The following is a 13,907-nucleotide window of genomic DNA, read 5'->3' on the forward strand; positions in this document are numbered from 1 at the left end:
ATTTCTCAGCAAGCTTGGCATGCAAACATAAATCCTGTATTCAATTTCCTGTTTTATGGCCTTGCATTCTTTGCACTATCTGCATACATATTTTTTCACACCTTGCTTTTATCTAATTGCTAATCTCTTACCCAAGCACATTTTTAATGTGTGCTTGCCTCTGGCACCTCAGAAAGATTTGTGCACATTCACATAGACAAACACTCAAGCAGATTCCCTAAAATTCAAGGTCATCTTCTCTTCAAATATATACCTTAGTTCCTCTGTCCTGAAATAAATTGGGAATGCTATAAATACAAATATGTTCTACCATAGCTTCATCGCTAGCTAATAACATATGCATAGGGACTTTGGAACTAGTGATAAGAGAACAGAAAGTAACTCAAACTTGTTCGTCTCTCTACATCACCTTTGTTTGTTGGTAAGGTAACAAGAGTTTAGTTTCCCATAGGAGAAGATGGAACAGCTATGAAGTTGTCATAAAAGGAGATGCATATAAAAGCTTCCAGCACGACATGTTAAAATCACAGAGGATTTTTGAGAAATGTTGCTTATGAATGAACTGGCTGGCAGCTAGAGATTTTACACTGAATAATGTGGATCAGACAGTTTTGGTGGCTACTGAAAATGGAATAATGGACCCTGTTGGTTCCTATTCAGAGAAAGCTTATCTGGTAACTCAAAGGGGGCTGAGCAGTTTTATTTAATTTATTCAATTTGTATAGTCCCCATCTCAACAAATGATTCTGGGTTGTGAGCAATATAAAATAATTAGTTATTACTAATTATGATTTATAGAATATTAGGTAAAACCATAACAAGACTTCCCAGAATTTTTAAAGGAACATTCCAGAAAGGAAGTATTGAAGAGAACATGCATTTAGATCACGGGTGTCAAACTTGCCATGTCACATTGCTGTCATGTGACGTTTCACTATGTTTTTTTCCAGAGGTGGTATTCAGCAGGTTCTGACTAGTTCTGAAGAACCGGTAGCAGAAATTTTGAGTAGTTCAGAGAACTGGCAAGTACTACCTCTGACTGGCTCCACCCCATCTATTCTCTGCCTCCTGAGTCCCAGCTGATTGGCTGGGTCTTCTTTTGTTGCCCTGCAGAGCAGAAGGGAGCTGGAAAGCAGGTTAGTGGGGTTGGGAGGGAATGGAGATTTTGCAATATCCTTCCGCTGCCACAGATACCAAGCCACGCCACGCCCACCAAAGCACACCCACAGAACTGGTAGTAAAAAAAAAAATTCCCTTCACAGAGCTGGGGTGGGCATAGCCTGCACATGACGCATTTGGGCCATGGGCTGCCAGTTTGACACCTCTGATTTAGATGATCCTAGTATTTGGATAAGGTTGAAGATAGATGGAGGAAAGATAAAATATTTGCTTGTCGGAAAAATAACCAGTCAGTCACGTGTCATTTTCTCAATATGTAGTGGATGGTACAATGCCAATTACTTTCTTCAAAATAGTTTTTATTAAAAGCTTTTACATACATAATAAGAAATACATTCAAAGAAAAAAATAATGTGAAAAATAAAAAAGGAAAGAAAGAGAAGAGAAGAGAAAAAAATAATGAAAGAACAGAAAATAAAAGAAGTGGCTTTCAATCTCCCTCTCTGCAGTTATATATATTATTCTCATAAAGCCTCTCTCAGCTTACATACTCATTTTTTTCTATCTTTGTCTTTCTAATCTTCAAAACCGTAAGTCACAAAATCATTTTTTTACATTAAAAAAAATCAATAAGGTCACCAACAAATGTAGATATTGTCCTTTTTCTAATCAAAGAAGTGAGTCTCATCATCTGGGCAAGTTCCGTCAATTTCACCAACCATTCCTCCATGATAGCAAATCTGTTCATCTTTGTGCATATAGTAATCTTGCCACTGGAATCCTCGACTTATGACCACAATTGAGCCCAAAATTTCCATTGCTTAAGCAAGACTTTAAGTGAAGTATGCCCCATTTTTTTTTAACTTTTTGCCATGGTTGTTAAGCGAATCTGGCTTTCCCCATTGACTTTGCTTTCTAAGCTGGTTGCAAATGTTAACCCCAGGACACCGGAATGCTGTAACCATCGTAAACCCATGCTGGTTGCCAAGCAACCAAAGTTTGATGACGTAACTGGAGATATTGCAATGCTCGTAAGTGTGAAAACAAGATCAAAAGCCGCTGTAACTTTGAACAGCTGCTCAATGAATGGTTGCAAATCGAGGAATACCTGTATATCGAAATAATCTTCCATTGTTCTTTTTGTTGAACTGTTTACCCATCGGTTCAATAGGAGACCATTCTGGCTTCAATTGACTACTAATCAATAGTTTTTTTCCTTAGTCTGGAATAATTATACTCAAAGGAATTGCTATGGGGAACAAATTCAGATCTAAAGACAAATGTAAGATGCCCAAGATGCTACAGTGTTCTGCTTGCCAAAGGAAGGGCAAAGAGCTGAGATATGGTATGAACAAACATGGAACTTAGGACAGAATACAATACTTATAACTTTAAGAAGATTTTTACATCCTGCAATATATCAATGAACTGAAAAATACACAGGCAGATTCTGCTTTACTTTCTATGCTTTGAGGTGCTAAATTAACTCTTACCAAAGGAATTACAAATTTTCCCTGCAATTATTAGTTCTTCTAAATATAATTTAAAAACAGATGAAAAGAATTGTTTTCCAGCTTGGTCTTTATGCCCATTTTTTTTTCTAAAATAGCTTCTCCTTTTCACCAATGAAAAAGAAAATGAAGGCTTTCAATTGTTGGGCCACTTATTGCTCAAAGTTAGCTTCACCACTGGAAGGACCATTAATCTCTTACTAGTGCAAACTGGAATGCAGCTATAATATACCAATTCATCATGTCTGGACTCTTCTAATGAGTCTCATTACTCAAAAAAGAAAATGTTCTTAAGGAATTCTACACCAATTGTAACAGGTTGCACTGTATTTATCCCAGAAAACAATCTTTTTTTTTTCTAATTCTAGTAGAGCAATATATTAAAGCCATGTCTATAAAGTGCCATCTTGCAACAAATCAGTGTGCATCAAAAAGATTTAACCAATGTACGCATGTACCACAAAGATTTTCTTGAACTAAATAAAATTTCATTAAAAACAATTTGGAAATTTACCATTTTCATTTTAAAAAAAACCTTACAAAATATACAATCACAATTTTTAGGAATCATTACATTCCTAAGACTACCTTTGCTTTTCAGTTTGTCAACAAAAGTATATAAACATATACTGCAAATAAAAGTTACAGCTTGCATAGAAATATTTCGCCCTGTGCAAATTTTATTAAAATAAGGCTTGAGATTTTTTTTTTTTAGCAGCAATCTAACATTTTTTAAAATAAAAATGCCAAGAAATGGCAAGAAAATACTCTGCAGTCAGAATTTAACATCCACTTGCTGTACTCATTTAATCTAAATTTCAAAGAAGTCAACAGCTTAGAGCAGGGGTGTCAAACTCAAGGCCCACAGGTCGGATCCAGCCTCTGGGGTGCTTGGATCTGGCTCATGAGGCCACCCTGGAAACAGCGAAGAACCGGCTCGTGGTGCCTCTGCCAGCGAAACAGAGCTTGCAAGGGCTGTGCACATCCCTCCCGGGTTCTGTTTTTGGCTGCGACAGCCTCCTGCAGCCCTCTGCCAGGAAAAATAGACCCCTCCGTTTTCTCTGGCAGAGGGCTACAGGATGTCAAACTGGCCATGCCCACCCCAGCCACACACACTCAGCCCCCTGAGGTCAAACACAACCCTGATGCGGTCCTCAATGAAATTGAGTTTGACCCCACACACCCCCGGCTTAGAGTACCAGACATGTCCACAACATAAGGCAACGTGGTATGCATTCAGCACTCCCATCTGCTTTAGGCAAATCACAGTCTTAGAATGAACCCATTTGGATTCAAAAGTCTAATCATTGGTAAGGTAGAAGATTGGAGAGAAGATTGCTAGCTCCCCTTTCAACAGTGATCGTCTTACTGGATTGTCATGCTGGACTTAATAAATCTTTGCAAGAAAGAGAGCTAACAGATTGTTTAACTTGTTGATATAACTGTATCTTTCTAACCCAGAAGGTCACAACAGCAAAGTTTAAAAGAGAATACCTGAAAGTCAGCCAAAGGACATAAATAAAGTATTGGCTTCATTACTAATCAATTTCTTACAACCCAAAAAGTAACAATTTCTCCTGAATCAAGTAATACCAGGAATGTGAAGTTCAAATTTGTTTCGTTAGTTCCGCATTTAAAACAAATGTGAGAAGATATTTTAAATGTTTTATGATGGGTAGTAATCCCCAAGATCACCCAATACTTTATAGAAGAGAATCGAATGTTCCTGGGCGAGAGCTGCTAGTTCCTTGAGAAACTCTGGGAAGAGGGCTGCTGCAAGGATGGCGTTTGGAATGTGCCCTGGGACTTTGAGGAGACCAGGGCCTTTTTTTGCTTTACTTCCCAAGTAAGTCTGGAGGAGGGCTTGGGATGCCTCTGAGAGGTTCTTCACCTTTTCTGTGACACTCTTCTGCTGTCCATTGTCTGAAAAATAAAAAAATAAAAAGTAAAATGTTTGAAATTACTTTAAATGCACACGCAATGTTAAGACATTCTAATAAAAATTATTGGGTTATTTTTTGCAAGATGTTTAAATGTGTTTTGAGATCATTATTTTAGTTTTACAACCAGCCTCGCAATACAGGTCATCAACACTCTTATTTTACTAATAGAAAAACTTCTCTTCTCTTTTGATAAATGGGCTTGTTAACCGAGATTCTTAAGTGTGGCACATTGCAACATGCCGAGGTTATAACTGTAAGCAATGTAGCAGTATCAGTAACATGAAACAGCCATTCTAATTCTGGATATTATTTAGGGCTATGTAGAGGGAGTTTTTCTGTGTCCTAACAGGTGCATTTCATTTAGTTCTGCTCGTGTCCTGCAACTTAAATTAATGACATGAATGTGAAATATAAATCTTTTATATTTATGCACAAAATTGATTGTTTGGGGAAGAAAATGTTCACTTTTCTGGGGGGGAAATGATCACCTCCTGCTCAAACAGGAACCCTATATCATTTTAGACAAATGGTTGCCTAATCTCTACAAATGGTTGTTCAATTTCTAGGCAGTCTTGTGCCAAATTAATTCTACTTCATCTCTCCTAACTGGTACAATCTGTGTTAATGACATCTGGCTATAGGTATTATAAACTTAACTGTTAGGCCAGTGGCGTCAAACTAACATCGTCACGGTGGCATCACATGACGTATCAGGACTTTTTTCCCTTTCATTAAACCGGGCTTGGGCATGGCCATCCGGCCCATGGGCCAGGAGTTTGACAGCCCTGTATTAGGCCCTGTATTAGTCAGTGATTCCTAAAAAGGTGTTACAAAATGAAAGTGTGAGCAACAAAAAGATTCAGCTTGCAGATTGACTCGAAAAATCCAGGAAGAATGATCAAGGCTACAATAAATGTATATGTAGCTGGAATTAAAAATATTTTATTGATTAAAATAACTTGAATATTTTAAAAGGAAAAATAATCAAAACTGCCTTGTGAATTCACTGGACATTGGGGGTTGTTCATACTGCATGTGTTACATATTTTGGAGATAGATGAAGCAAGGCTAAAAATATCAAAGCAAGCATTTAGTTCACTTGGGGGACACATAAAAAGAGTGGCCACATTTCAAAGGAAAGGCATTAGGCATCTATTTTTCTCTGACAGTCTTGCAAAATAGTTTTGAAAACTATAATATGATGTCAAAAATCTTCTGGCTAACTCAGCCTACCGAACCAGAACTGTTTGATTCCTAGTCTCCATATGTTGGGTTTTAAATTCAAACTCCAGGGAACAACTGCCACATCACCTAGCAGCTAGTTACTTAATGTATATTTCACATGATTCGCTAATTATCTGGATTAGACAAGGGTTATAAAAGATACTAGAAGATATTAAGAGGGCAATCAGAAATGAAGAAGTATTTAAATTAAACTTGGAAGGAAAGAAAAAAAGTGCCAACTGCTTCTTATTAACACCGAAGCAAGGCTTACAATGAAATCAAGGAGCAAAAAAATGTAGACTATTCTGGAAAAAAATAAAGAAACCTCTTTACCCGTTCTACTGTTAAGCAATTAGTCACTATGGTTACTGTTCTCATCTGATTTTGAAAACTCCTCTTATCCCTGAACACAGCCACTAATGAAAATTCCTATCTACAACAGCTATAGAAGAACAATCCCCTGACACAAGATTCTAGCAGAATGCTAATCAAGGCTTGGTGGGGTTAAAAAGTTAATTCTGAAATCCGAACACATAAATTCCAGTCCACATAATGCAAATATGCTATTTTTCTAAAAGACTCCTCAGTATCAATCCCCATAGAACATATTTTAGACCTTTTCAGGTCAGTGTTCCAATATTTTTTTTTAAACAAGTTTTATTAATTTTTTCAAAACACACAAATCATCATTATCCATTACATGTTTAAACCTTTTTCCATTATAAATTTAACAAGTCAGATAAACTATAATTCTATTTTAAACCATTTCCATATAAACATACAAAAACCTCTTATCCAATTTCTCTTTACTTCTCTTTACTCTTATTCCATTTCATTATTATTATTTCATCTTTTTCTTTCTGACTTAGTTACCATTATTCTCATTCTATATTTCTGCAAGGTTTTATTAATTCTCCCCCCCAAAAAAAAACATATACACACAACACACAAAACATAAAAAAGATCTTTTTGGAAAGCAACTTGGACCCAGGTATCTCTCTCTTCATGGACTTCAATTATATTCATGCTCCTCTTACCTATCATTACTTATTTTATTTACCATTCTAAGTCTTCTATATTAACTTCTCCACATATTTCACTCTTCTTAATTCTATCTTAATTAATCATCTTAATTTGAGTCATTATATTTGTATCTTTTGTCCATTCTTTATTGTCCCTTTGTCTCTAATCACTAATCAGAGTATGATGCCTTTCTATCTCCCCCCTAAATTAATCAAATAAACCTTTAAAATAGCACCCAATACCCAATCCGATTTTGCTTTGTACATTCTATCTAAATAGTACATCCAGAATAATTAAATACATAGTTAAACAATAGATCTGAATATTAAAAACAAATACTATAATAGAAATTTTATAATAACATCAATGCCATAATCTTATTAAACTCTTTAATTAAAACTCAATATTCTGAACCTCCCCTCATATTATTAAATTCTAAAACCAATCATTATTAAACATTTCACCATTTTAATCTCTTATCAACTCTTAAACCATTTAAGTTTTCTATTTCTAATACAATACTACAATATCATCTTATGTACCTTGCAAAATCTTTTGAAGAAATTATACTTTATCCTTTATCCCTAAAAAAGATTCCTTTTTTCCCATTTAATTTCAAAACTTTGTAGCTTTTCTCCACGTTTTCCCTTCCTTTCTTCTCCCAACAAACCTTTCTACCCCCTTCTTCTAGCCTCTGCCTTACTGGCTTCCCTTCTCTGTCGTGCTCCTTTTCCCTTTTGTTTACTATCATTATATTGATTTTGCACCTTATTTTTCCCTTTCTTAAGTGTTTTTTAAATCTTAAGTCCTTAGTTTCTCTTACTTTCCCTCTTACTTCTTTCTTGGTCGATTTCTGAGATTTATTAAAAATGGCTTCCTTTCCTTCTTCTTCTGCTGCTGTTTTCATCTGTTGTAATGTTTGTTGATAGTTAATAAGCGCCATTTCTAAAAAAAAGGAAGGCTTCTTTCAAACCAGCTTTACCATTTTTTTTTTGCTTGTTCATAATCTTTTCTCAGTTCCTCAATAGAAGGAGCCATTATAAATCTTTTCTTTTCTTTTCCCCTTCTTTCTTCTTACAACAACCAGAATATTCCAAAGAAAAAATAAAACAGTCCCAAAGTTATCAATCAGTCCAAACCAAGGCAGAGTTCTCACTTTCTCCTTCTGGGGTAGTATCAATCAGAGACAAAGAAAGTCCAAATCTGTTTCTTAAAGTCTTATTGCAATATATTTTAGTCTTCAAATCCTTAAGGCATCTCCTCCAACAATCTTAGCATACAAATATTTTTTTTTTTTAGTCCTCTCTCTTCCCACTCATCGCTTAAAGCCAGCTTTCACCTAAAAAAATAGGTTTCTTAATATTCACTTATTTATTCCGTAGGAAAAGAGGGTAAGCTTTCCTTTCAGCACCATCAAACTGCCGCTTTTTTCCTCTTCTAGAAGGTATCATTCAGAAAGTCATACTTTTCAGGAATTTTGTTAAATATGTCTTAGAGTCCTAGGAACCAAGAAAAACTTTCTCCTTTCAAAAACTTTCTCCACTTCCTCCTGCGCATTCTTACCCGGCTGCCAGCTTCTTTGTGGCGGCCATTACGGACCGCCGCTGCACCGTCCTGGGAAAAGGGGGTTCTGCCGGCCGGGGAGGGGGTCTGCAACACCCCCAAACCCTTCTCCGGATCCCCCCTACCTCAGCTGCCCAGCCTAGCTCCGCACCCGTCCGGATCGGAGCCCCAAAAGCGGCTAGCGCAGCAGGGATCGCGCAGCTTCACGAATCCCTGCCGCTCGCAAAGCCGACAAACCGGAAGTCCCCAGTGTTCCAATATTTGAGGGGCTGTCACAAACAGGAGGGAGGTCAAGCTACCTGAAGGCCAGACAAGGAATAAGGGATGGAAACTGGTCAAGGAGAGATTCAACCTAAAATTAAGGAGAAATTTTCTGACAGTGAGAACAATCAACTAATGGAACAGTTTGCCTTCAGAAGTTGCTTCATTCACCAGAGGCTTTCAAGTAGAGATTGGACTGTTATCTGTCAGAAATGATGTAGGATCTCCTGCTTGGGAAGGGGATTGGACTAGATAACCTACAAGGTCCCTTCCAACTCTGTTAATTTGTTAATATGCATGCCCCTGAACAGGGAAGTTCCCTTTATTTACCCTGTCTTTTCATAAATTTGATTAAAGGTAATATATTATTACATCTTATGAAAATAATTTCATCTGCACAGAATGCTCCAGTTGTTTATTCTTAACCTGTAATGAGCCAAACAGCAGCAATGATAGGAAGAAAATCAAACTTTTAATTAACTCTTCCAGCCTTTATAATTGGAATCATTTTCATGTTTTTGTCTTCTAAATTAAAATTTCAGATGAATTATATATGTCAAATAGCAATTTACAATTTGGCACATGACTTTTCAAAATAAGGTGGGTCTGTTAAAAATTAAGGTTGAATTACCACTAAGATATGCTCTACAATATATGGAAGACTATGAGGAAGATGCATGAAAGAGCAATAGAAGCATCCTGACCTACTCCAGTTTACAAAGACAATGCACATATACATACAAAACTGACACTTCCATTCATATAACTAGTATGTGAATTGCATTCAGTGGTGGGATTCAGCTAGTTTGCACCAGTTTGGGAAATTGGTTGTTAACTTTCTGAGCAGTTTGGTGAACCGGTTGTTGGAAGAAGTCATTAGAGCAGAGAACCGGTTGTTAAATTATTTGAATCCCACCACTGATTGTATTCCATTTACTTCTTTCACATCTGTGCTAATTGGCCTTCTTCTTTTAAGCTTATTCCATTGCCATTTAAGTATTTAAATTTTATCACTAGGGGAGCATACATAGTAAACAGCTGGTCTAGTACAACTGCAACCACATACCTAGGTTTGCTGTGGGAATAAAATTAGAGCAGATACAATATGCCATGTAGATAGATCTAGAGGGTTGTTCAGACCCTGAAAAAAGTTTGTAAAATATTACAAGTACAAAACATGAAAAGGAACAACACTGCATCCTCTCCCTTCCCAGTGTATTAATGAGTGGTTAGCAAGAGGATCAGGAAAAGGCTTAGAAAATTAGATAATCATATAAAATGATTGCTAACTTTATATATGCCATCTCAATTTCAATAACAAATTATAAACCAGTCATTTGTCAAATAAATAATGATGTGACAAGATCCTAAAGACCAAAGTTAAAAAAAACAGTTTGGGGAATTTGGTACAAGAGATCCTAAAAGAAATACACCACTCGCTTATACGGAGATTGTTTTCTTTCTGAATTACTATTGAACCACTCTTGAACAATATTCATAATAGTGTTATTTACATAAAATTATCCAATAATTTTATGCAAGCATCCCAGGTCAAAGTGAGGCTGTGAAAAATGATGATTATCTTCTCCATACTGCAATGCGTTTTTTGTTTTATTAGCCTACAAATGGTGCAATAAAAGTTGACTAATATGCTAGAATTGACAACAGTATAATCAAAAGGCAGCTGCAATAAGAAAAGTGTTGTCTCATATGAAATAACCTAACCTTTCTGCCCTAAAGTGTTTATAGCTAGACTTATTTTTACCACAGCCTATTCCACTTGACAAAGTGCATTCATGAGATGTTAGATTTGCTCATCTCTGACAACAATGCATAAACTGCAGAACCTATTTACTACTAGAATTCCCAAATGAATGTTTGGAACTGCTCTCCCCATCATATATCCTTGCTAAATATAAAGCAACTTAAAACAATATTTTAATAATGGCTGTTACACCTACCGTGTTTCCCCAAAAATAAGACCCTGTCTTATATATATTTTTTGCCACCAAAAAAGGCACCAGGTCTTATTTTGGGGGCATGTCCTCCACTGACTAACCTAACTGCGTGTGTTGCACCTGGCCTCCTTTTCGGTGTCAGAGGCCTTTAGGAACATTTTCTTCTGTGGTCGGCAAGGCGATCCGGAGCTCTGTTATCAACTGCAGAGGCCTTCAGGAAAGCCTTGCCAGAAGAAATGGGCTGGCAAGGCAGGTGTCAGGGTGTGCGAGGCCTGGTTACAACTGTCCAAAGGTAAGTAGTAGGACAGCTCCATCCCCCCATCTCCACCCTAGCTTAATTTTTACTTGTCCACTCTGGAGTGGGCGGGATCTTAATTAGGGCTTATTTTGGGGGTAGGGTTTATATTGGGTGCATGTGTAAAAATCAAGCTAGGACTTACTTTCAGGGTAGGTCGTATTTGGGGAAATGGTATAGATGGGAAATATTTTGAAAAAGCTGTGCCATTTTAAAATAACAACTATTTATTATTATTATTATTATTATTATTATTATTATTATTATTATTATTATTATTATTATTATTATTATTATTATTATTATTATTATTAACAAAGAAAGTTTAAGGTTGTTTTTCATAAAACAATTATAACTGTATAATGGCCTTACCTTCTTGAGAGAAAAGTAGGATATCAGGAAAGGTAAGACTACAGCTAAGTTGCACTTTTATTTTGTATACACAGTTTCAGCACTTTGTCGTCCATGAGGACTGAGAGTTAGTTTTTTTTCTGCTCTAGTTTCTTTGGGACATATGGGTATTGTGGTGAACATTCAATTAGATTAAATCTACTGTAGGGTTTATGATACAGGTTTTATGTAGGTCTACATAATGTAAGTTATGTAGCTCAACAATGTTGGAAAATTATGCTACCATTTTAAGCAACTAGAAAATATTGGGGAACTCAGAAAAGAAGGATTATTCTCTGGTTTTCCACCATTGAGATCAGCTGACAGTTCAAGTTCACATATGTCCTAGCCATCTCATTGGAGGAACTCAACTCTAGATTGGTGAACAGATGCTGTGATGACCATGGCATGACACAAAGGCAACATGGTCAAATAAGCAAGAAGTGTCCCTTTAATACCTCCAACTTTGCCCCCAATGTCCAGGTTACCTTCGGCTGGAGAAAAACCTCTCCCAAGAACAGTCTCTAAGTGGAGGAAATTCAGTCCGAAAACAAAGTACATACAAACTGTAAATAAAAATCCACACAAACCACACTGCAGTAATTAACTTGACAGGGCAGGAGAAGGAATTGCAGACTTGAAAGCCCAGCAAAACACACACAGTTGGGAAGACACCAGGAACCCAGATAAGCCTGTACGATACCAGATAATTCACAATTTGCTCCCAACAACTTTGCTGTGTGCAGCTTCCCTTTTTAAACACTGTGTTCCCAGCTGCAGCTAATGAAGGGGATCAGGGCCCTCTCCTCCCCTGTAAGCCACGCAACTCACATTGCTTCCTTCTCCGTTCCTCCCTGCGTGGGAGGGGGTGGGCCTGGGTCTTCCTCCAAATTCGCCCAGCTGCCCTTTGCCCTTTACCAGTTTCTTCCACAGCCAACGGAGCCACATTCCCACTCCCTGTCAGCTGCTCAGCCTCCCAGGCTGTTTGTTTAATTTATCAGGAATGATTATTACCTTTGTTTAATGATTCTAAAGGAACATCCAGTGCATCTACTCGTAAAAGCAGGTACTTTTGTGCTTGTATTAGGAGAGCAGGGAAATCTTTTTCAATGGAAGCAAACTGCTCAATTTTATTCTTTAGAGATGCCAGCACCTGCCCAAAAATAAAATAAAATCAATAAATAGCATCTACATAGGTACAAATAGTTATTTACTAAATTATGACTGAATTATGTACTTTGTCCTTAATAACTCATCTTACTGTGATATTTTATATTCTCTTGATTTAAACAATTACATTTTAATAAATCAACATTAAGATATCACTCTGCAAAAACTGAACCAAAAACTTAATTTTTTTAAAAAAAGGATAAATGCTACACTTTAAAGTGAGTTTTTAAAAATTTCTTTTTATTATTAAAGTAGTACCTGGAACAGAGACCGCACACTAGGCTGAAATACCATATTTGTATTGAGCAAAAAAGAACGAAGAAGAGGTTGTGGGTAACTGGCCAGATGAGTAATTATTCCAATAAGTAGTAAATTTACATGCAATGAGTTTTCCAACATGTTTTCCAGTTTTGATAGCACCACGCTGATAAACGGGCCTGCAGATTTAAAAAGCAAAACAAAACAAAACAAAGCACGTTTTAAAATAGTAAGAAAGGAGAAGCAAAAGGAAAGGGATTCATGAGATCTGATCCGACTTATAGCATCAATGTATCTTATGATTTTATTTAAAATTAGCATTAGGCCAGTTCTTAGTTTCGTTTGCCCTACAAATTCAAACAGTAATAATTACAGCAGGTTAGCAACCGTTAATCAGGCTGTGTTCCTTTCTTTCAGCTCTCTTGCCTCTTCTGCTAAGGAGCAAAACTGCAAGAAACAGAGGGTTGATTTATTAGTATCTGGCCAAACATTTTTAAAATGAATTGCCTTTCCACTGGATATGTGTGCAGCCCAGTGTTTTAACAAAATGTATGCATTGCTATTTCTAGATTCCTACTTTGTGTTTAAAAAAAAGCAGCATTGACTGGTGTTGGCTGGCATTGTCTCTCTCAGGCTGGCAGGATATGATTCCTCCTTATCCGACTTCCCGCAGAGGCTATTTGCAATGAGTAGAAGCATCCCTCATCGGTACCGTACTTCACCTTCAGTCCTGAAACCCCACCCCCCACCCACTTTAACCCTTGTCTTGTCTAGCCTGGGTTCTCCTGAAACCAAGGATCCTTCAGCAGCCAATGTTGTCTAGAATGTATTGGGAGGGGGAGGGAGAGTTGGCAGCCATTCCTCTGGACCAGGGGTTGGCAACCTGCAGCTCTGGAGCCACATGTGGCTCTTTCATCCCTCTGCTGCATCTCCCTGTCACCAGTCAGCTCCACAATTGATAAGGCTTTCGGTTAGGACAGGTAGAGGAAAAAGGACGCTAGGAGGAGACTCTATGGTGGTGGAACCGGAGTTCCAGTCAGTTCCAGAATTGAATGGGGGACTTACGATTAGAACTTTTGTGGATCTTTGAGTGTTTAAGGTTGCTGACCCCTGCTCTGGGCGTTTCCAAAAAATCTTATGTCCCTGGTTCTCTCCTTCCTTTTGCCAGCATGGCAGCTGATCTTTTTCAGTG

The 13,907-nt window shown here is 37.2% G+C and overlaps 1 protein-coding gene across 1 annotated transcript in view; it reads right to left on the bottom strand.

Moving 5' to 3' along the window:
- Positions 1 to 1,460: 1,460 nt before the first annotated feature.
- FHIP1A (FHF complex subunit HOOK interacting protein 1A) overlaps positions 1,461 to 13,907 on the bottom strand; it is a 77,434-nt gene continuing 64,987 nt past the window's right edge. The window contains exons 10-12 of the mRNA XM_026668755.2: positions 12,716 to 12,894; positions 12,302 to 12,440; positions 1,461 to 4,553 (exon numbers count right to left, since the gene is read on the bottom strand). Of these exons, the coding sequence (XP_026524540.2) occupies positions 4,297 to 4,553; positions 12,302 to 12,440; positions 12,716 to 12,894 (575 nt within the window). The 3' untranslated portion in view covers positions 1,461 to 4,296. The remainder of the gene's footprint in view (positions 4,554 to 12,301; positions 12,441 to 12,715; positions 12,895 to 13,907) is intronic.

Source organism: Notechis scutatus, chromosome 4 (assembly GCF_049901735.1).
Source record: "Notechis scutatus isolate UNSWTSFEM ecotype Mainland chromosome 4, rNotScu1.2, whole genome shotgun sequence".
NCBI classification, from domain to species: Eukaryota; Metazoa; Chordata; class Lepidosauria; order Squamata; family Elapidae; genus Notechis; species Notechis scutatus.